The 19886-nt window shown below is 56.4% G+C and overlaps 6 protein-coding genes across 6 annotated transcripts; 3 read left to right on the forward strand and 3 right to left on the reverse strand.

Moving 5' to 3' along the window:
• Positions 1-46: 46 nt before the first annotated feature.
• Positions 47-2453, forward strand: SODALDRAFT_271585 (hypothetical protein; the record flags this gene model as incomplete). Its single annotated transcript, XM_028607783.1, has 10 exons — positions 47-619; positions 771-859; positions 938-1069; positions 1188-1245; positions 1310-1416; positions 1502-1553; positions 1636-1858; positions 1942-2044; positions 2104-2339; positions 2416-2453. The coding sequence occupies 10 exons, from the start codon at positions 47-49 to the stop codon at positions 2451-2453; spliced, it is 1611 nt and encodes a 536-aa protein (XP_028468226.1).
• Positions 2454-4471: 2018 nt separating this feature from the next.
• SODALDRAFT_270428 (metal dependent amidohydrolase) lies at positions 4472-5998 on the reverse strand (the record flags this gene model as incomplete). Its single annotated transcript, XM_028607715.1, has 1 exon — positions 4472-5998. The coding sequence occupies one exon, from the start codon at positions 5996-5998 to the stop codon at positions 4472-4474; it is 1527 nt and encodes a 508-aa protein (XP_028468227.1).
• A 683-nt stretch (positions 5999-6681) lies between these two features.
• SODALDRAFT_330142 (adenylosuccinate lyase) lies at positions 6682-9352 on the forward strand. Its single transcript, XM_028611135.1, has 10 exons — positions 6682-6954; positions 7036-7266; positions 7347-7353; positions 7503-7572; positions 7714-7720; positions 7803-7828; positions 7899-7976; positions 8058-8142; positions 8271-8343; positions 8425-9352. Exons 1-10 carry the CDS (start codon positions 6931-6933, stop codon positions 9279-9281), a joined length of 1458 nt encoding a protein of 485 aa, XP_028468228.1. The 5' UTR covers positions 6682-6930; the 3' UTR covers positions 9282-9352.
• Positions 9353-9821: 469 nt separating this feature from the next.
• Positions 9822-10595, reverse strand: SODALDRAFT_321774 (hypothetical protein; the record flags this gene model as incomplete). Its single annotated transcript, XM_028609651.1, has 1 exon — positions 9822-10595. One exon carries the CDS (start codon positions 10593-10595, stop codon positions 9822-9824), a length of 774 nt encoding a protein of 257 aa, XP_028468229.1.
• A 754-nt stretch (positions 10596-11349) lies between these two features.
• On the reverse strand, positions 11350-12967 carry SODALDRAFT_270933 (hypothetical protein; the record flags this gene model as incomplete). The annotated part of the gene is made up of 2 exons (XM_028607742.1): positions 11350-12723; positions 12890-12967. 2 exons carry the CDS (start codon positions 12965-12967, stop codon positions 11350-11352), a joined length of 1452 nt encoding a protein of 483 aa, XP_028468230.1.
• Positions 12968-15349: 2382 nt separating this feature from the next.
• On the forward strand, positions 15350-19641 carry SODALDRAFT_96175 (Rxt3-domain-containing protein). The gene is made up of 3 exons (XM_028615823.1): positions 15350-15439; positions 15515-18023; positions 18096-19641. Exons 2-3 carry the CDS (start codon positions 15619-15621, stop codon positions 19333-19335), a joined length of 3645 nt encoding a protein of 1214 aa, XP_028468231.1. The 5' UTR covers positions 15350-15439; positions 15515-15618; the 3' UTR covers positions 19336-19641.
• Positions 19642-19886: the final 245 nt, after the last annotated feature.

The raw sequence follows: 19886 nt of genomic DNA on the forward strand, positions 1-19886 counted from the left end.
TCCCCCCTTCGCATCCCTCTGCGTCGTCTCGACTGTTTCGTAGAACATGTCTCCTACGTGGTCTGACAGCGAGGCCACCACCCACACGCCCGGTGGCCAGAATCGGGACTTCGACGACGCAGAGAAGGGTCTCTACCACAACGCCCAGAGCCTACCGGTGCTCCCATCGCCCGCCTATCATGGAGACGAAAAGACGCCAACCCACATGCACCTCGAGAACCGTCCCGGCTACGTCTCGCCCGTCCACGAAGGCATCACTCCGTCCTCCAGCGTGCCGATACTGTCTACGCTGTCGCCGTCACAGTCCTCGGGATGCCTCACACCGATCAAACCCACGGAGCCGAGCCCCCCGCCCGCGAAGAAACCGACATCACGGCCGAGGCCCAAGATCAGCCGCTGGGTACGCGTCCGGTTCTGGTACAACACCTACCGGCAGTTCTTTACCTTCATCGTCTTGCTCAACCTCGTCGGTATCATCATGGCGGCTGTCGGTCGATTCCCCTATGCCGTAAACCACCTCGGCGCTTTGGTCCTTGGTAACCTTCTTTGCGCCATTCTTATGAGAAACGAACTGTTCTTGCGGTTTCTGTACATGGTCGCCATCTATGGTCTGCGAAGCGTACGTCCCCCCCCCCCTCTTTTTTTTTTTTCTTCTTTTTCTTTTCTTCTTTTTCTTTTCTTCTTTTTCTTTCTCGATTGCTTTACACTCCCCTCGTCGACCATTATTCTTCACTACAGTCTCCGTGGAACTAACACAAAACTGAAATCAGTGGGCTCCACTACGCATCAAATTGGCAGCGACTTCGATCCTGCAACATATCGGAGGCATCCACTCCGGATGCGCGGTTTCCGGCACAGCGTAAGAAGCCAGCCCCCCCCTGGAGTTGTTAAAGCAGTGGCGACTTTGAAGCAAAAACTAACAAAAATGGGTTTATAGGTGGCTGATTTACAAGGTTGTCGATGTTGCACTGGATAGTTCGGTTCAGCATGAAGCTGTCATTGCTACCGGTGTAATTACCGCGGCCTTTGTAATTGTTTCTGCTCTGAGCGCCTTCCCATGGGTTCGGAAGTAAGTTTTGACCCTTTTTTTTCTTCTTCTTTTTTTCTTCTTCTTTTTTTCTTCTTCTTCTTTCTTATTAGAATGTAGAATGTTCCCGGGCAAGGAAAGCTAACAACTCAAAACTTAGCAACCATCACAATACGTTTGAGAGACACCACCGCTTCATCGGATGGCTGGGCCTGGCGGTACGAGATGCTCAACTGCCCCTACTCCCAGTTTTCGAGGCCGGTTCTGACAAGGAGAATATAGGCAACTTGGACTTTCGTCATCTTGGGCAACACCTACGATATCCGGACGGGCGAGTGGCGAAGCGACACTTGGGCCATGCTCAACGCTCAGGAGATGTGGTTTGCCGTGTTCATGACCATTTTGTAAGTTTCCTGCAGACAACATACCTTCTCTACTCGGTGAGCTCAGCTCATGCCTTGACTCCATATGCAGTGTCATCATCCCCTGGTTTACCCTCCGGGAGGTTCCTGTTGAAGTTGAAATTGTGAGTCCCCCCCTTCCCCCCCCTTCCCCCCCCAGCCACTTACACTGGTTCGAAATCTGACTGATTTGTCCTTGTGGTTTAGCCGTCACCCAAAGTCGCCATTCTCAAATTCCAGCGTGGCATGCAGCAAGGCCTCCTGGGCCGTATTTCTCGTACCTCGGTAATGGAGTACCATGCTTTCGGGATTATCAGCGAGGGGCGAAAGGCTCCATGTCATTACATGATCTGCGGTGTTCAGGGTGATTTCACCAGGGGTCTTGTTGACGACCCTCCCAAGACTGTCTGGACCAGAGAACTGAAGTTCGGTAACGCTTCCCCTTGCTGTTATCACAGGCACTGATTCCCTCGTATGAACTTTTATCTAACGTATACTTTCTTCACTTCACAGCTGGCGTCGGTCACGCTTCCGCCATCTTCAAGAGAGGCATCCGTGTCTGTACTGGTACTGGTATCGGTGCTGCACTCTCTACCTGCATTCAGAGCCCGAACTGGTATGTCCGAGGCATTGTCCTTCCTGTTTAATGACCATTCTTTCTCACTCATTTGCTAGGTTCCTCATCTGGATAGGCTCCGACCAGGAGAGGACCTTCGGACCTACCATTGCGGGTCTCATTCACAAGCACATCGAGCCGGAGAGAATGATCCTCTGGGACACGAAGAAGCGCGGCGGTCGACCCGATAGCGTGCAGCTCCTCAAAGAGACGTGGGACAGCTGGCGGGCGGAGGTTATTTTCATCACCTCCAACAAACAGGGTAACGATGAGATGATGTACGGCTGTCTTCAGGGTGAGTACTGTTCCACACAAACCATTTCCTTTTCGGTGCTCTACGCAGTGGCGAGTTGCTGACCTTTTGCTTCCAGAGGGAATGCACGCGTTTGGCACTCTGTGGGATTTCTGATGAGCCGGATTGATCGGATCTTGGGTGGCATTGCGTTGTCAGCATTTCAGGAGTTTGATGATTCGCGTGCCACAAGTCGCACAGCAGCATAGAGTGGAAGTCATGTAAGGCTGGAGTTCGCTCTCCGTCAGGTCAAGCGGGAGTCTGGGCCGAGTTGAGGCCTTTTCCTTTTCTTTTCTTTTCTTTTCTTTTTTTCTGGCATGGCATACAAAGTGGCGTGCTCTCTCTGATGAGAGAACGAGTTATTGAGTCTTCATGTTGCATATGTTCTGGGATAGAGATGACGGTGTACGCTGGTACCGAAGACGAGGCAAAGTCTTTGACATGAAAAATGCATTGTACATTGAAGTTGGGATTTACTTATCACGACAACGTGCTATCTTCTGTGTGCACTGTCTTTTGGTGTCTTGTGATGCTCTCCCCTGCGTCCCCTCTAACAGAAGGGGTTGTAACTTGTTGGCCGAGGCGTAATTAGAAGATGAAGACTTTTACAAATTACGACGAATGAAGAAAATCCTTCCGGATTCGTCCATGATATGGGCCGGGTGATTACGGTCCGACAACCCGCGGAGTATAGTCAGGGGTTACCACGGGAGGAGGCCATAACCATTCGTGTCCTGTCTTGTCTTTGTATACAGTATGGCTTGTCCACAGTGGTAGAGGTATCATGTATATCGCTGTGGATGCATGTGAGGTTCAAGAGTCAGACCAAGTCGACTCCGAAGCCACTTTGAATTTAGGAGGAAGACAGAGTCGTTCTTTGGGTTTCAAGGCGTATCATGTATCTCATGTTAGTTGAACGATGAGCCGCTTTGTCCCCGCCGCCCCTTTCTCTCCCTTCTCCATCTCCCTGAGCCCGAGGAGTCAAGGGGGCGGGACCTCATTCGACGAGTAGCTAGAGGGGACTAGTGATAGTCTTGCCAAGGAGAATGTGATACGGAGTGTAAATGAGCTGTGTCGCGCGATTAAATATCATGTGATGGTTGATTGAAGATTGGATGGGTGTCCCGGCCGGCCCGCAAGAGCCCAGCCATCGCGTCACGGATGGATGCGTGCACCGCCTTGATAAGTTATTATTCGGCCCACCAGTTAGTGGTGACCAGTGACGGTGGTGCTGGTGCATCACCGGGAATCCGAGATTCAACATTAAGTCTCGGCACGTTGGGCACGGAGATGTACAAGCTGGGCTTCGCACACACACACACACACACACACACACACACACACACACACACCCATACCACCACCCCGCCCCGTGTTAGTTCGGGATACATCATATAGCCGTGATACAACACGTGCTGCTCATGCCCCTCATTCAAGGTGACAGTGTGACACGGCCTCCTCTCCCTGCACGTATGGACTTGCCCACTTGAGACATATGGCTTATAAGTGCAAGCTTGCCCAGTCGGCTGGGCCCTGGGCCCTGGCGGCGGCATTCGTTCCAATACGGCACGTCTGGGCTTGGGTTCCTCGTAGTGAGGACGAGAAGCAACAACTCCAGATGCATCGGCTCCCTCCTGTTAGATCCCATTCGCGTGGATGGTACCCAGATTTCGTGCCAACCCCTTTCCCAGTCGTCCAAGACAGCACAGTGATGTGTGAGTGCGTGTGGCTTCCACAATTACCCCCCAAAGAGTTCGAACTTCGAACTAGGCGAGTTGGCACGTTCGAAAACACGTCAGGCAGCCATTCTTGTGGACGTCGGGCGGGTGGGTAGTCTTATGGCTGGGCCTAAAATCACATGTCGAAGAGGCGCCGCGCCAGCCCCGAGTACACTGTACAGCAGCATACAAGAGACGCACCGTTGTCTGTAGAGACTTGTTGGGGCTGTGTGATTTTGCAGTACCATTACTGGGTTTGGCGGCGTCGCCATCTCTTCTAGAGTCTTCGTCTTTGCTTGGTCAAGTAGTAACCAACTCTCTCTCTCTCTCTCTGTGTGTGTGTGTGTGCCGGGTGAAATGCGCGTCAAATGTGCGTCGCGGCGCTTTATAGCAAAGGCTTCCAGGCATGCGGGCTGATTATCGGGTAGCTTTGCAGGTCGGCTCCCTATCTGGCACGGCCGGGAGGATGGCAGGATACACTCCACCCAGCGACCGTTCGAATTCGGCGAAGCTCCTTCCAAGTTCATCCTCAACGCAAACCGTCTTCGCGACTGTTCCGAAGGAGACCGGCTCACACGCACCTCCTCCTGCCATGGCCTCCAAGCCTTCGGCTGCCAAGAGGATCTTGCCGCCTCGCATGACGAGCTCAAGGTCTTCAGCTGCCGAGAAAACCACCCGGGCATAGGCATCGTCGTGTTCGTGTTCGTGTTCGTGTTCGTATCCGTCGGCGCCGGCGCCGCGTCCTCCGAAGACGACAATATCCGCCAACTTCCCGGCCTCGAGGGATCCCACGTGGTCCTCGAAGCCAGCAACCTTGGCCGCGTTGACCGTCATCATCTCCCACAGCGTCCTGGGGGCGACGGTCCGACCAAAGCTCTCCTGCGTAACGAGGTACCCGCACACAGCCTCCCTCGTCATGGAAGCCGACCCGGAGGGAAGCCAGTCGGTGCCGAGGGCGACGGTGATGCCCGCGTCGAGGAGGTAGGTGACGTCGAGGGTCTTGCCGTAGAGGAACACGTTGCTGCGGGGGGACCAGACGACCTTGGCGCCCCGGCGGGCGACGAGGTCGAAGTCCGCGCGGGTGAGGCCCAGGGCGTGGACGAGGGCGAGGTTCGACGCGACGATGTCGACGCTGAGACCACCACCGCCGCCGCCGCCGCCGCCGCCGCTCCCACGGAGGGAAGAAGAAGGGGTGGTATCGTACGTCGGGTCCGAGAGGCAGCGGAACTCGTTGGCGGCTTCGTCGTCGACGCCCTCTCCCACGTGGGCCATGTAGCGGTACAGCTTCCCCGCCTCCTCGCTCGTGGTGGCGTTGGGGCCGTAGTCGCAGTCTCGACTGCGCAGGATGCCCTCGGCGTCGTCGAGGGGGAAGATGTCCCAAGCGGCGACGGGGGGGTCGATGCCGTCTTCGAGGCCGGCGACGAAGTCGAGGTTTCGTGTCAGGCCGGGGACCAAGTTGCCGCCCACGATGGAGGTGGTGCCGGAGAAGAGGTGGCGCAGCTCGCCCCAGGCGGTGGCGTCGAGTTTGGTGCCGTTCACTTGCACGGGCCGCTCGGTGTTGTCCCTCGTGCCGCGCCTCCAGTCGTGGCGGTGGTCGACTCGTTCCCCGGTGTCCTCGAAGGGCGCGACGGTGGAATATTCGATGTGCTCGTGGGTGTTGATGAAGCCCGGGGAGATGACGGAACCGGTGCAGTCGAGGACGGTGACACTGGCGTCGTCCGACCCGCAGCCGGTGCCAACGTAGGCAACTTTACCTGATCGCACGAGGACGCAGCCATTCTCCAGAGACCCTTGGGGGGTCAGGACCGTACCTTTCAGCAACAAGTCGGCGGAGCGAGTGTGACTGTGACCAGCGGGTGCCGCCACGCTGCATCTGGCATTTGCAGCGCTCAGGAAGGAGGCTACGATGAGGGACAGAATCAAGGTTAGCCGAACATGCGACATGGCGATGACGCCACACAGCTTCTCATGGGGTCTCGCCAAGCGGCCACAGTCCCAGTAGATATGATGGGTTTGATTGAGTGTGTGTCGTGACTGTGTGTCCGGCGTGCCGCGTCCCCCGTGCGGCCGTGCCTCCTCAACGCAGGATAATATGGCGAAATGGGTGAAATGCTTTCTTAGGCGCCATATATTCTGTCGGATGATAACCCTTGAAGCAGCCGTGATATCTGTTCGTGTACGAATACGGATACGGATGGTCGACCATGGATGGTTTGTTTTCTCCTTGTGGCGGCAGGCAGAGCGAAGGAAGGGGAAGTTCGAGGTTTGTTATCTGTCTCATTCGGGACCGGATTATAAGTCAGCTGTGCTGTCTCACGTGAAGGGATTCGTCATCATCGGACTTCTCGAGATTTCCCGATGCTCCCGTGGTAAATAAGCAGGGGGGGGGAATGGAAGTGGCCTTGGCGCCCGGCTTCTTAATCCTCCGGCCTCGGGGGGCACGTTACTACTAGACTCCGTATTCGGTATGTGGACTAAATAAACTTGTTGCATCAGGTAAGGTCAGCTGGGACCCTGACTAAGCATTATGACCGCAAGTTCCACCACTCATTCGATTTCAACCTTCACACACAATCTTGAGGGGGAACTAACAAGGTATGAAGAAGCTAAGAAAAACGAGTGACATACATACAATGGATGTACTGCGTACTCTTAGGTACCCTATACACGCAGCTTCATGGTCCCGCCTATGGTGAAGCTTCCGACTCCGTAATTTTTTTCTCTCCCCCAATTACTCACGAGTCATATCCTCGGCCCATATTCAAACTTCACCTCCCAATCTTTCACGGTTCACGGTCCACGGTTCACCCATACTTCAACACATTTCGGTATCTCTTATTCATACTACGTAGTCTACATAGTCGTCAGCACTCACCATGTCAGGCTTCGACACATACAAGGTACGAACGCCGTTCTCCCCCTCAATGTGACAACCCCCCCTCCTCTCCCCATCGGCTAACGTCCATGTCATTACAAACAAGACCCCCTTGGACTCGCGCTACAGCAGCCCTGAAATGAAGGCGCTGTTTGGTGCGAGGTCCCGCCATTCCGTCTGGCGTAAGCTCTGGTACTGGCTGGCCCAGTCCGAGAAGGAGGTCGGTCTCGAGGGGATCAGTGACGAGGCTCTCGCTCAGATGGCCGAGCACCTCACCGTGACGGATGAGGATTTCGCCGTCGCTGCCATTGAGGAGAAGCGCCGTCGTCATGATGTGGTGAGTTTACTCACTTGTCCTCTTCCCCCCGGTGCGAGAAAAAGGGGCCAGAATAATATTGATTCCTTTCTCGAAAACAGATGGCCCGTAAGTTCTGCTTGTCTAGGAATGGCAACCGGGGGGCGTCTGACAGTCGTGATGCTATCATACTGTCGAGAACGAGAGGGACTTGAAATCTCTCTTTCTATGCCCTCTGGTTGGTTTTTTGAAGGAGGCCACTAATCCTTGATTCCTAGATGTCCATGCCTTCGGAGAGGTTGCCCCTGCTGCCGCCCCCATTATTCACCTCGGAGCCACCTCATGCTTGTAAGTTGCCCCCTTTTTCCTTTCCCTGCGAACTTTTCACTCCCCTGGTTCTCAATCATGATTTCTCGAGTCCAAACATCCATCTGTGAATCCTCATGCACAGCTGTCAGGTTTATCATCGCTAACCCAACCTCCTCTTAGTGTAACCGTATGTGGCCAGTGATTCCGCAACTTACCTTATTCACCCCCTTTTCCGTTACGGATGCAGGTACTTACTATCATATCGACAGGACAATGCCGAGTTGATTCTCATGAGGTAGGTGAAACACGAATGACATTGACATTCATACGTCCTCTCAACGCCCAGCTTGCTGACTTTGAAACAGGGATGCCATGGATCTTCTTTTGCCCAAGCTGGCCAAGGTTATTCGCAACTTTTCTCAGTTTGCTCTTCACACGAAGGAGTGAGTCCGGCCACTTGTCTCTTTTTTCTGTCCTCTTCCCAAGTGCGCATACTCATTCTCATTCTCATTTCTTTCATACAGTATTCCCACCCTTGGGTGGACACACTACCAGCCAGCCCAAATCATCACAACAGGACGTAGGGCTGCTCAATGGGTGCAAGATTTGGTGAGTGCTTAGGGCACCATGCCATCCCTCCCTTTGGTTCGGGTCCGCTCCCGAGAACATAAAGCACGCAGGGTTTGAAGTGACCATGACCATAGAGCCGTTGTATTTGGCTAACGACCATTGACCAGATGATGGATCTGAAGAATATTGAGATTCAACGCCAAGGTCTTCTCTTCCGCGGCGCCATGGGCACCACCGGCAGTAAGTCATCCGATGTCCATCCTCTCTTCACGAGAGTAGTAAAGTGTGCAACCCGCTCATCATCCCCCCCCCCTCATTTAGCCCAAGCTTCCTTTTTGGAGATATTCCAGGGCGACGGAGCCAAGATCGACAAACTCAACGAGCTCCTCTGCCAAAAGGCCGGCTTCCCCAAGACATATGACATCTCGGTCCAAACCTATTCTCGCAAGGTCGACCTCGACATCGCCAACGCCATCTGCGGCCTGGGCACCACCGCCATGCACATCACGAGCGATATCCGCCACCTTGCCAACATGAAGGAGCTGGAGGAGCCCTTCGAGAAGGACCAGATCGGCTCGAGCGCCATGGCCTACAAGCGCAATCCCATGCGCAGCGAGCGCATCTGCTCCCTGGGCCGCAAGCTGCGCTCCCTGCCCGTCAACTTCGCCGACACGTACGCCGACCAATGGTTCGAGCGGTCCCTCGACGACAGCGCCATCCGCCGCATCGACATCCCCGAGATGATGCTGCTCGCCGACGCCATCCTGATCGGGCTCGACAACGTCAGCTCCGGCCTGGTCACCTACCCGAAGCGCATCCACGCCCACGTCATGGAGGAGCTCCCCTTCATGGCCACCGAGAACATCATCATGAAGATGGTCGCCAAGGGCGGGTCGCGCCAGGAGGCCCACGAGCAGATCCGCGTGCTCTCCCACCAGGCCAGCGACGTGGTCAAGAACCAGGGCGGCAAGAACGACCTCATCGAGCGCATCAAGGCCACCGAGTACTTCAAGCCTGTCTGGGACGAGATCGACGGCCTCCTCGACCCCAAGCTGTTCGTCGGCCGCTCTGTCGAGATGGTCGAGAGGTACTGCGGCGCGGGCGGCCCCGTGGAGGAGAAGCTGAAGCCTTATGCAGAGTACATTACCAAGGCTGGTACTGCCCAGCTCAATGTCTGAGAAACGGTCCTTTTGTCACGTTACCGGGATTTTTGATTTCCCTTGTTATGAAGTGGGAAGGGGGGGGGGGGCGCGGCGGACGGCATACAAAAAAAGAAACTTCGAAAAGGGGGTTGGGATCGAAATGAGATGGAGCGGCAGGCTTATATCTGAGTTTACATGACGTGGCGTTTGTTGGGCACCTGATTATATGTGGAAAAAAGGTCGGGTTGGCAGTTAGCCACGTAACTCCTCGAATAGTGATATCTTTCAAGTTGCAATGGAATTGTGAAGCCATTCTCTCGATCAACATCGTCAAGTCATCACATGCACCGTCCGTTCCCTTGAACCTTTTATTGAGGCGAGCAATTCACCGAGAGCCATCTTACACCTTTAGACGGAAACTAAAATGTTATAATTGAAATATAGCATCTACCACAGAAGTGTAAACCCCCCCCCCAAACCCCCCACCAGTGCCGTCTCCTAGACATACCACCAGATCATCTTCAATCTCTCCCCGAAGCGCCTCAATCGATGCCGAAGCACAACAGAAAGTCCACCCTACTTCTTCCATCCCACAAAGTCCAGCTCCCACCCAGTCTCCAGCGCAATGCCCTCCCAGCATTCCCCCTTAACCCCAAACAACACGGTGGTGGGCACGCGGCGCGCCCTGGCAAAAATCCCAACCTCGCAAGCCGAGCACTGGACATGCCTGCACTCTCTCGCCTCGCCCTCTGCGTGATCCGACGACGGAGACTGCCGCAACGACGACGGCACCACTGGCTTTGCACCGTCGTAACCGTATCGATCGCATGCGTGTTCGGACAGGTTACCGTTACCCTGGCCGGAGGAGGGCGAGACGACGCCGGCGGCACACCTCTCCGTTTCCCGAGCGAGGGAAAACGGAGAGGGGCGGAAAGCGCGTGTCTTGGTCCATCTTGCGACGCCGCATTGGCAGCACTTCCAGGCGTTGGGGGCGGGGACGGGGACGCGGACGGGGACGTCATGGGCAGTTATTACGTGGCCGCGGTGGGATGGACGGTGCGATGCATCATCGGCAAGGATGTTCGAGTCTTCGGACGATGTCTCCGAGATGGCATCTTGGTCTCTCGCGCAAGGTCGTCGGTCCTCGGCTTCCTGCTCAAGACGTACCTTTTCCACGGGCGGCAGCAAGTCCCAGAGGGAGACAAGACGGTTGAAGGCGGGGATTGCTTCGAGATCCCACGGCGGTGGAGCCGAACGCCGACTTGATGGGCTGGTGGGATAGATGCATGTGTGGTTGCCCACGTCGTGTTCCGGCTGGGTAATGATGGGTATCGTCTGAAGAGAAGCCATCGTTTGTTTACTCGTAGAGTCGTAGGTGAACCGTCCAATCTTGATTGATACAGTCTTGAACAGACGAGTTGATCGTCTTGATCTCGAACATACCACCGACCTTCTCTGCACAAGTTATAGGTTTGAGTACCAGAAGACCTGGAACTGAAGAAAAAAGAAAAAAAAAAGAAAAAGAATCGAACATGCCCTCTGTTCAGAAGCTTGGACACTCATACCCCTGACGGAGTAACCTCACTGCCAAAACTCGTACAAAGACTTTGCCAAAGCGAGTTGAGCCGAGCGATGGAATCCCCCGTCTTGTTTGGAAAACGAATCTCTTTACGGATACCGAGTCGCTCTTTGAGCAAACAGAAGCCCTTTAATGCGAAAGCGCCTTGACCTCCCGAGACGGAGACAATGGCCGCGGCCGGTCCCGACAAAGATCCTCAGGGGTCGTTCCGGCTTTCTTTGTTCGCAAACCCGGCGACTGCATTAAAGGAAGGCCGAGAACATCAAAGACGCTGGAAATAGCACATGTGCGCAGACCGAATAATGAATGGGCTGGGTGAAAGATGACGGGCCTCCGAAGCTGAGTAGGCTTAAATTAAGATTCTCGTATCCAAAAAAAAAAACATTCCCGTAGGAGGGAAAAGTAGAAAGAGCCATCGTGCATTATTCTCATTCATTATTCGCTTAATCTGTACAACTCGTCAGGAAACAACGCGTCACGCTGCACGTATAAATAGACTGACTGTACATGGGCCGCAGGGCGGGCCTAATGGGGAAGGATAGGAAATGATGAATGGCTTAAGGTCTGTGGACTCCATTCCGGCAAGGCATTATGAACAGGCGCCTGCTGCTCACCGTCGTCTCCCTCCTCGCAGTTCTCGACCCCGCTCGCGGTGGTCCTCTGACTCGGCACAGCTCCCTCGACAGAGGAAGAAGAAGCTCCGGGACCGCAGCACGTGCTCGTGCCCGTATCTGACGTGCCGTCTCCCTCGCTTTCCAAGCTCTCCCAGAGCCGGTGCAGAGGAGACGGGGACTGCTTCTCCAGTTCGGCGGCGGCGACGCTTCCGGTCCGCGCGAACCAGTCGACCATGTACCAGCGGCGCGGCATGTGCGACATGGCGCCGTTCCAGATCAAGAAGAGGACGAGCGCCATGGGGTCGTTGGCTTCGAGGAGGGAGTAGTAGGCTTCGGAGAGGACGGTGGGCCAGGCGACGAAGTGGCAGGACATGCGGGGCTTGCCGCCGGGGAGACCGCGGACCCAGTCGGCCAGGGCGTCGAGGGCGGCGGAGTAGGTCGCGGCGTCGTGTGATGACAGGCCGCCGCCGCCGCCGCCGCCGGTCTGGTCCGAACCACCATGATGGCGGAGCCATTGTTCCAGGGCGGCCAGCTTGGCTAGGGCCGTCGGGGCGCGGTTCTCTGGATCGCGTGCCCATGCGTCTTGGTCTACCTGCTGGAGCTTGGCGCGGATGGGGCTTCGTTCCAGGTAGCCACGGATGGAGTCGGCGAATTGACCGCCAGAGCGCATGGCGTGCAGTGAAGCGGCCGGGGTTAGGGTGCACGGGATGCGCATGATCTTCTCATCCATGAAGGGCCGGTAGAAATTGAAGATGCCGTTGCACATGTAAAACATGACAATGAGGAGCCAGTTGTCTTCGTTGACATCGCGGACGGCGAGGCGGAAGTAGTTACTGGCTTGGATGGAGTACTGGTAGGCCAGGGCGTAGTATCGCTTGACGTCGGGCGGGGCGAGGTAACACAGGTGGAGGGCGGAGAGGGAGAGCATGGCCTGGTGGATGAAGACGTGGCGCGTGGCCAGCTGGGGGATCCAACGGGAGAAGACGTCGCATTGCTTGGGATCCGGGAGCAGGGAAAAGGTCTGCCAGGCGTGGGCGGAAAAGTGTTGCTTGAGCTCGGCCTCGTCGGCCTTTGATATTTCAGCGGGGAGCGGAGTGAGAGAATCGCGGGTCGATGGTTGGGCGGCGGCTGCCTGGCCCTGGCCGGGGGCTACATCTCGACTTGATGATGGAGCACCACCAGAGGCGGCATTGGCATTATCCAGGACAGTGGCCAACAAACCGAGGTAACTGCAAGGTTCCTGTCGACGAGAGCAGTTGGAGCAAATAGGACCGACACGATCGCACTGAGATGCCGGTCAGTTGGTGTGTCCCAGAAGGGGGGGCGGGGTTGGCCGGGGGTTTGTTAGAAGAAGAGAAGGGGGAAAATCAAAACGAAGAAGGGAGAAGGGGGAAAATCAAAACGAAGAAGGGAGAAAGCGAAAAGTAAAAAAAAAAAAAAGGACCGCCAACCTTGACGCGGCGTCGCTTGCACTGGCTGCAGCCACTACGACTCTTGCCGTTGAAACGCCTGGAACCTTTCGGGGCCATGGCTAAGGTAGCAAAGGCAGCTCTGAATCCGGGTGGCTGACTGAATCAAAAAAGCTCGGATGTCAGATGCCCGGCGACTTGATTCTATTCGACGGTGGGAGGGAGCGATCGACGGGGAGAGATCAATCAGAGATTGTCGGTAAGGCGGGCGTCATGCCCACCGAGAAGCAGGGTCAGCACCGCAGAGGGGTACGCGTATGCGAGAAGAGAGGTTGGAGAGCGGCAGCAACAGCCCATGACATGACAGGCTGCGCGATGCGGCGGTTGCAGTTGCGGTTGGTCGGTTAAGGCAGTACGTTGTTGTAAACGCTGGATGAGATAGAGTTGCGGACATACAGTTGTCAGGCAACACTCATTCGTACATCCATCCAGGAATTGATGCGCGGAATGCGCCGATTCGGATCTCTATCACAGATGCGATACGTGTGAGTGACCGGCAGGAAGGACAAGGAATGGGAGCGGGTAATACTTCGTACATATTTAAGAGAACAGCCCGCTCGGGTCCTGGTGCACTTTTGCACCATGAAATAACTCCTGACACGACGCGGGACGACCCCAGTGGTCCCTTTTGCCCAAGCACAGCCCTGCAACCGCATTTGGGTGTGGACTGTGGACTGTGGGCTGTGGGTCGTTGGGTCGTGGGTCGTGGGTTATAAGGGTTGGCGGGCTGGACAGACACCAACGGCAAATTCCATCCTTGTTTGGTGGGGAGGCGCGCCCAGAGCCAGTGAGTGGAGAATAGGAGCTCGCTTAGTGTATGTACGTGTAGGCAAAGAACCAGCCAAACCAGCCAGCCCATCGAGGATCATCCAGGCGTCAAGGAGCGAACTGCGGGGCGGCAGTTGAATCCTGGGGCCGGCCGGCAGCTGGCTCCCCTTGATATTATGTTGAGGGAGGTATATCATACGGGTAATTCTTCGCATTTCGAGTCCTTTGATTGTCCTTTTTCTCAGACAGGTTGTCGTCGGGGTTGAATGTTTCCAAGGGTCATTCATTCACGTCAAGGATTCGTGGCCCCCAGAACAGAGAAGGATGTTGTTACCTGAAATCTCGACCAACATGCCCAAGTCGTTCAGGGAGATTCGCAGGGAGAAGAGGGACCCAAGGAGGGCCGCCTGCTCCAAGCCAATAGCTAAACTCGGCGGTCACGTCAGAAGCCTAATAGCGAGCGGGCGAGGTGCAGAACGAACCTGGGAATCTCCTTGCTCGACCCCCCCCCCCCCTCCACAAGAATCAAGATGACGATGTCTTGTCCCCAGCTTGGGGCGCTGGGTCACGCCAGCCCATGGTGTCGACGTACTATTGTAGACGATGCCCAGAGTCACGAATCACGAACTTGCTGATAGCGGTGTTAGTAGAGGTGTTGTGGTTGACAGAATTTAAACTTGAGGGTTTTCTACGGTGTTTCGACTCGAGCACCTCAAGGCAGGTACTACACGTGTACTAAGGTATACAAATTACATGTAGACCAGGTGAAACGGCGTGAACAGGGTTGCGAGGCCTTACACATATTCCGTACATACTTCGTACGTACTACAACGTGACTCACCTTAGTTTGTCTCCCATCTTCATACGGACGGTTCGTATTGACTACTTGAGAGATACGGGCGGACGATAGTGAGACAAACACAGTATTAGTTGGGCTATTGAACACAGTAGTCCCCTCTCTTACTACCAATAATGCACAGTGTCTTTTTACTGTGGCACTTGCGCCGAGCCTTGCCTCGTACACTAAAATAAACGTCCCATGAACCATTACGAAATACTTTCCGACTCACCCTTACCCTTGCCCTGGTCACGATGATTTGTTAACTCCGCGGAGGTGCCTTGCAGCGGATTTCGTACGATGTATATACATGTAGTAGCGGGAGAGGTCAAAAATTGCCCTGGCCATCTCGTGTCCGTAAACTCTCCGGCCCATCGTCTTCCTGCTGCGTTCTTGTCCCACATGATACCGGTACTTCGTTCTTCGTACTCGCGGCTCCACCTCCTCCACCACCACCGCAACATAAGGTACCTGGTATTAGGTACCTGTGACCATGACCCGGTGCCACCCCTGGCAGGGACCAAAGATCAAGCAAAAACAATTCTCGTCGTGATACCCGGTCCCTTTCCTGCCCTCCTTTCTACAATCGTACCATTCTCGATTTTTTTTCTCCTCTTCCCATCCCTCGACCGAATCAAATAAAAAAATTCGGTCCCTTTTTCATTTACGATTTATCTTCACTCATCGCGCAACCCCAGAGACTTATAGTATTTACTACTATACTGGTGGATTTTCACCTGCGACCCCAAGTGCACATACCTCTAGGAAAAAGAGTGCTAAACCACCGAAGGAGAAAAGAAGAAAAAAAGAGGAAAAAAAAAACCGGCACTGTCACGAGCCTGCCTCAGGCTCCAGGCCCCATGCCTTTTTTAGGCTGTCGCCTCCACACTTGCTAAAAACGACGGGTCGGGACTTCCTACAGTAAGGTACGTACGTTGTACCACAGTACATTAGTACGTACTCTGTAGGAAGCTAAGCTCCATATCCGTTAGCGTGTGCAGCTTCCTCATCCACTCATCCACAATCCACCGACTTTCTCCCCCCTCTTCCCGTTTTTCCTCTCTCTTCCTTTCCGAGCTCCTTGGCTCCTTTGGGCGGAAACATCATGGACCAGCGGCAACCTCCCCATCAGCACCCATTCTCGCGAAGCGTCATGTCGCCGTACTCTCCGTCCACGTCGTCTCAATATCATCCTACCTCAAATGCCGCCTCCGCCCCAGCTTCAGCTTCAGCGTCAGCACCCGCAAATGCTCCGAATCACCCCCCGTATCCACCCACAGCCGTCCATCCGCCGCGTCCAAATGCTCAGTATCCCGATCCGCGCAGATCGGCCGAGAACCACTACTATTCTTCGGCCTCGCGACCTCACCCGACCGACCCAACCCCGATAGGCCCGCCTCCTGGTGTTGGTCACTCGCGTCATCCGAGCGCGTCCTCTCTCCCTTCTGCGCCTCCGTCTTCGAACCGCACCATGCCACCACCAGCTTCGCCTCCGCAACCGGGCCCCTCTCAGCAGCAGCAGCAGCAGCAGCAGCATCAACAACAACAACACCAACACCAACAACAACATCACCAACAGGGGCAACAGCAACCACACCAACAACAACATCACCAGCAGGGGCAACAGCAACCACACCAACAACAACAGCAGCATCAGCATCAGCAACAACAACATGCATCTCATCAAGTCGGTCATTATGGCCTACCGGCTCCCAGAGCCCCACCCGTTTCCGTTGGCCCGCCCGCGTCCTTCCCTGGCGGTCGCGAACTACCCTCTTTAGGGCCGGCGGGGAGGTCAAGCAGTACCGGCAGCTCCATGTCCATATCTTCTATGCTAGGAGGACCGTCTTCCGCATCTAGAGATGCCGCTCCGCCACCGCCCCAGCCACCACATTCCAACCCATACGCTTCCGCACCGCAGACATCAAACTCCTCAGCTGCCGGTCCGACCTTTGCCCCGTCGATCCAGGCTTCACCTAGGCTGCCATCCGCGTCGTCCGAATACCCTCCTTTCCGAAGACCTCATACCCCAGATCTTCCTCACCCGCGACCCTATGACCCCAGAACGAACGTTGCTGCTGCTTCACCGCAAACCGCCTATTCAACTACCCCCGAGGCACAGCGTTACAACACTCCCCAGGCACTCCACCACCGAGCCCCACCGCAACCAGACGTCGGTGAGTCGAGTCATCCGCCGCACGGTGCGCCTCCGCCCCGACCGAACAGCCAGCCTAAATCGTTATCGACATACGCGAATGGCCCACCGACCCGTCCTATCGGCGGTCCGAGAGGCCCCGAAGACAGCTACCCACGACGGGAAGAAGTTCACCGAGGCTCAATGGAATACAAGGAATACAATCCCGAACGGACGGGACTCAAGCCCTTCGGCTTCGATGACCGATTTCGCAGCGAGCGGGAACGGCGTGAAGAGATGGAATTTCGCGAGAGGGAGCGGAGGGAACGAACATATTCTGCAGGGGAGGGAGTCGGTGGCCATGCTCACCCCGCTGCTCATCCCCCTGCTGCGCACGCCTCTCATCAAGGAGACTACCGTCCCCACGAAGTCCAGAGGCCCCAGCCACCGCCAGCACCATTTGGCCGCCCGGCGGATCATCGCGACCAGGGCTCCTGGCAGAGAACCGCTTACGACCAGTCGAGGGTCCCGTACGACCCTGCCGGCTTCTACCCGCGTCGACCGCCCGAGCCACCTTCCACCTCCGGGCCCCCGTCCTACGCCGGTCAACACGCCCCGTCGTCCTACTCTCAACAACCGACTCCTGACCGGCAAGGCCCAGCCCCCTCCCACCCGGGTCCTGCACATTCCTTGCCCCGCCCGACCCAGCCGCAACCATACGAGTCGCCGGAGCGGCCCCAGATCAATCTCCTTCACCCTCCATCCCAACCTGCTGCGCCCAACAACCCCAGGAGGCCGCACGAAGAAGGCCCGCCGCCTCCTCCTTCGCTTGCCTATAACGCCGCACATGGCGCTGCTGCCGCCGCTCTCTACGATGCTTCGAGGAGTCGCCCCGCCGAAGATGGACACCATCACCCGCCTACCGTTCAGAGAAATCTACTCGCGATCCAAGAAACCCACCGCAAGGGACGCACGTCGCCTCTTCCACAGGCTGTCCAGGGTGCCCAGCCCCAACTTCCAGGTCCGGCAGGTGAGCCGGGCATCAAGAGCGAGTTTGGTCGCATGTTCTCTGGTATTGGGAGCGGAGCCAGCGGCATCCTTTCTGCTCCTTCCGCCCCCACCAGCGACCAGGGGCCTGCTTATGGGGGTGGTCCGGCGGGTCTGGCCAGACGCGAAGAGGTCGACGGGGTCTCGCAACACGACTCGGGCACAGACGGCGGCCCAGGAGGCAAGCCGACCAAGGGGCGAAGGAGGAAGTTGAAGGATGCGCCCGACCTGAAAGCAGAGGACGATAATAGTGGGAGACTCACCCCTGCCGGCTCCGCTATCGGCCGCAACAGCAAACGCCCCAAGACGAACGCGCACCAACACCACCAGTACGTTGATCATCACGCCCCGCAACAACCCTTCCGGACCATGGCCACGCCGACTAACGCACCACCCAACAGCCATCACCACCACCATCACCATCACCATCATCACCACCACCATGCGGCGGCGGCGGCGACCCGGCCACAAGTGGGCATGGCCAAAGAGTCGTCCCTAGGCAAGGCGCCGGCGAGCCCAGCGCCAGCCATTCCTCCCAAACCCAGGACGATCGTATCGTCCAAGGAAGTGCTGCAGTCGGTGGCGGACCGTCCGCGCACGCACCTGGGCGACGTCCTCTACGAAGCGAAGCTCCGGCCGGCGCGGCACCTCCAGAAGCACCCTCCCGATCAGGGCTTCTCGTCGACGCCCACGCCGCTGCCCTGGAAATTGATCCAAGGCCAAGAGAACTGCACGTTAACGGTCAAGGTGGCGCGGGCCCACCTGACACCCAGCGCACGAGAGGAGATTACGAGCCGCAGGGCGCTTTGGGGGACGGACGTGTACACGGACGATTCGGACGTGATCGCGGCGTGCATCCACGGGGGCTGGATACGCGGGGAGTGGCCGGACGGGGTGGACGTCGGCCTCCTGGACCTGGACCGGGGTTTGTCGCAACAACAGGACGAGGGCGCCGTTTTCCCGCCCAAGAAGCGCAAGGAGAAGGAGCGGGAGGAGCAGGCGCGGCGCGAGGCCAACGCGGCGACGTACCTGGACAAGCCGCCCAAGACGGGGCCGGTGCATGTGCGACCGGACCGCGACCTCCACGTGACGGTGCTGATCCTGCCGAAGCTGGAGAGGTACGCGAGCACGACGCGGTTCGGGATGCAGTCGCGCGAGTGGGGGGGCACGTACCACGGGCGCAAGTCGGTGCACGACGGGATCAGCTTCATGGTGGTGGCGATGCGGTGGGTGGAGAACGGGGCCGGGGCGCAGAGCCGGCTGCGCGGCAGGGGGCGGAGGGAACGGATCCGTAGGGCCATGGCGGAGGTGAAGAGGGTTGATTGGCCCGAGCCGAACGGGGAGGGGGATTCCGAGCGCGTCACGTACGTCGATGGGGAGGCGCTAGCGAACAGCTGGGGGAAGCAGCGGGCGATGATGAGGCAGAAGCCCGTGTCCGTTGTCGTGGTCGCCGCAGAGGGATCGGACGGCGCGGACGACAGGGGAGACAACAAGGGTGGGCTGAGCGAGGGTGATAAGGAGAACAGGCCGGTGGATGGGATGGGCAGGGAGTCTGTCGAGGCGGAGATGCGTCGCGCTAGGAGCGAAGGAGGGGAGCGGGGTGGTGCGGTGGAGGTTGACGAGAGGTCGAAGAGTCATTGATTGAGTCGGTGACGGGAGGTGTAAGGGAGAAAGACCATTGTCTATTGCTTTTGTTGATTTCCCGGGGGGGGGGGTTCTTCCTTTTTTTTTTTTCCACTATTACCCCTTTCCGAGCCGGTTGATTTCTCCCTCATTTTATGGATGGGGGAATGGCAAGGATGGGAAGGCGACGGCGTTCGTGTGATGGATGTAAAGCTACTCTACATTTACAGATTCCCAGTTTTGAGAAGATGGCACCAACCTTTTTTCTGTGCATTTGTAGACTAAGAAAGTAATCTGACAAGGCCGTGCCATTTTGAAGGCCGTGGTTATCTCATTTCCTTATCCTGAACGAGGGCCTTGTACGGGGGTGACGAGGGGATTCTTGCCCATCGTCGTCCCTTCAAAATAGGGAAGACGGGCATCTGTGTGATATTATCTGTTCGCCTCATCCCAGAGACTAAATTTACTAGGCTTTCTTCTTTTTTTTTTCGTCTTCTTTTTCCTTTTTTTCTTTTCCCTTTTATATTCCAGAAACATTCCTACTATCGTACTCTCGTCCTTCCCTCCTC

This window comes from Sodiomyces alkalinus (genome assembly GCF_003711515.1).
Source record: "Sodiomyces alkalinus F11 unplaced genomic scaffold SODALscaffold_2, whole genome shotgun sequence".
NCBI lineage: Eukaryota > Fungi > Ascomycota > Sordariomycetes > Glomerellales > Plectosphaerellaceae > Sodiomyces > Sodiomyces alkalinus.